Raw genomic sequence first — 2559 nt, 5'->3', positions numbered from 1 at the left:
CGGCGGACACACATCTACACCAACACCAGGTAAGACACCCGGCGGACACACATCTACACCAACCACTCAGCAACAGTTTCACTTGAGTCACACATTCCAACAGGCAACCAGGCCTCTGAGCCCCAGAATGGAGAACCCAGGGGAGGTAAGATGGACTTGGGTGTGCTGAACCAGCAAAGCTCAGCTTCATGAAGAAGCAATGATCTCGGCTCCGTGAGTTTTGTGTGGTACTGAGTGACGGCATCACGAAAGCTCGTAAAACATTCAGTCAGATTACTGTAAAGTGGGGCTCTTTTCGTTTTATTTTCCCCGTTTGGTTTTTGTTTCAATCTTTACAGTCAATGCTGGGTAATCTCTTTAGCACTTGTCCATGCTTCCTGAAGTTCAGCTACTTCCCTGGACTCCTGATCATGGGAAAATACACTGGCCTCTTGCCTTGATTTCTTGTTCAAACTTCAAGGTTTCAGTTCCAACTTGTATTTTCCCTCCTGGCTTTCCTTTGAAAATAAGGTTGAACTCTATCGGTTCTCACCACACCACTTTTGTTCAGGTTGGAGCAATCATCTGAGACAAACGAAACATCCTTAAACTGGGATTCGTGAGGGCTGGAGAGATGGCTCAATAGCATTGGCTGCTCTTCCTGGAAACACAGTCCAACTCCCAGCAAGGTAGGGCATCTGCTAACTCCAGGGGATCTGGTGCCCTCTTCTGACCGCTTTGGAAACTGTATGCATGCAGTGTGCATACATGTATATTCGAGCAAAACACTCACACATACAAAATAAACAGAAGCAAACCTTTAAGCTCAGGCTTATGCGGCAAATAATCTGTAGAACAATCTGGCATATGCTACACATACAAGCAATCCCTCAGTAAATGCACCACATTACTGGCTAGCAAAGTTTTTTGGTTTTTGGAAAGCTGAGGCAGGAGGATCACTATTGTTGGCCTGGGCAACCAAGTGAACCTGTTTCAGAATAAAACAGAGAGGTTTCTTCGCCTCAAATATAAACACAGTTAACAAGCAGGGAGCTTCTTCCTGTATCTTATTTCATAACTAAAATCTTGACTGATAGACTGTTTCGGTGCTTGCTAACATTTGAGTGTCCAACGTTAGCTGTTTTCTCTTTGAATTAAGTTTCATTCAATTTAGTTTTTACTTTCTCAGGACCAGAGGTGTAGAACTCAGCGCAGAGCAGTGGCCAAGCACGCACACGGCCTCAGGCTCCAGGCCCAGAGCTGCAGCAGGTGTGTGTGTGTGTCTGTGTGTGTGTGTGTGTGTGTGTATGTATGTGTGCATGCGTGTGTGTGACTAGGAAAAGGGATCTACTGCTGAACACTGTCTTTTCATTATGTGATCGTCAACAACAGGTACAAGAGAAGGAAGCAAGAGAGGAGAGCTGGTGAAAGGAAGAAACCGTGGCATGCTCGAGGTGAATGAGACAGGTGAGTGTGACGTGACCTCAGGGCAGAGGTCACTAGCACTGGGGAATCCTGGGACAGGCGCTCTCCTCTCAGACTCTGTGGAGAAGATGCTCAGACAAGTCTCTAAGGTAGTGGCGTGGAGGGCTCTGAGCAGATTCTGATTGTTGGAGCAATGCAGCAAATCAGGCTCAAATGGGCAAGCACAGCAGGAATGAAGGTGACTTTGGACTGCAGCGGCACTTGACGAAGCTGAGACAACAGTCAAGGTAACAAAACTGTCACCGGGAAAGCAGTAAAGACACACACAGACAAAGTCGGAATCCCGACGGTACCTCTTCTGGAGCGCTTGTGTTGAATGGGTCCCTGCTGGGAGACCCCATTCCTGGTGTAGAGGAGGTACTCCTCTCCAAGTCACTGAAGCCCTGGGCATCCAACAGGGTGGAGATGGAGCTAGTGTGGAACAGCCCATCACACTCACCGTCCTGGCCTGGAAAAGACGAAGCAGACGATGCTCAGGTCCACTGTGGAGGAAGAACCGTGATTACGCATTCCTTCTCTGCCTTTCTCTTGAACACGCGCTGTGCTGCTGAGCTACTGTCTCACTCCAAACCGTGAACAAAGAATCACAGTTCCTGGCATCGTATGGAGATCAGCAACACAGACCCTAGGATACAGCACTTTAAACTCTAAGCAGCTAAGGCCGTGCCCAGGCCACACTGAGTACCCAGCGATGACATTAACAAAAGGCGTCAGGTTTGATACAATTTTGACACAAAAGATGTTTAAAAACCCCTAAATTTATTTCAAAAACCCACTGTAATTTTCTTTCAAGACTTCCAGGCTTTATAAACATTAGTTTAGCCTGTTTTGGTTTTGTACCTTTAATCCTGGCATTCAGGAGGTGGGAACAGAAGAACCAAAAATTTAAGATCATCCTTGGATACATAACAAGTTCAAGGTCAGTCTGAGCTACAAGAGACACTACCTCAAAAAATATCAGATAGATCAATAGATGTATGTACCTACCCACCTACCTACCTACCGACTTGTCTACTCTACCTACCTACCATCTACCTACCTACCCACCTACCTACCTATGATCTACCTACTTACCTGTCTACTCTACCTACCTAC

The 2559-nt window shown here is 46.6% G+C and overlaps 1 protein-coding gene across 12 annotated transcripts in view; it reads right to left on the bottom strand.

Moving 5' to 3' along the window:
• Ppfibp1 (PPFIA binding protein 1) overlaps nucleotides 1–2559 on the bottom strand; it is a 145845-nt gene that overhangs the window by 23434 nt on the left and 119852 nt on the right. For all 12 annotated transcript variants that reach the window (XM_013352792.2, XM_013352793.2, XM_013352794.2 and 9 more), the window contains one exon: nucleotides 1758–1912. In XM_013352792.2, coding sequence (XP_013208246.1) covers nucleotides 1758–1912 — 155 coding nt within the window. The remainder of the gene's footprint in view (nucleotides 1–1757; nucleotides 1913–2559) is intronic.

Source organism: Microtus ochrogaster (genome assembly GCF_000317375.1).
Source record: "Microtus ochrogaster isolate Prairie Vole_2 chromosome 14 unlocalized genomic scaffold, MicOch1.0 chr14_random_2, whole genome shotgun sequence".
NCBI lineage: Eukaryota > Metazoa > Chordata > Mammalia > Rodentia > Cricetidae > Microtus > Microtus ochrogaster.
The sequence above is the reverse complement of the archived record's forward strand: the minus strand, read 5'-3'. Positions and strand labels throughout refer to the sequence as shown.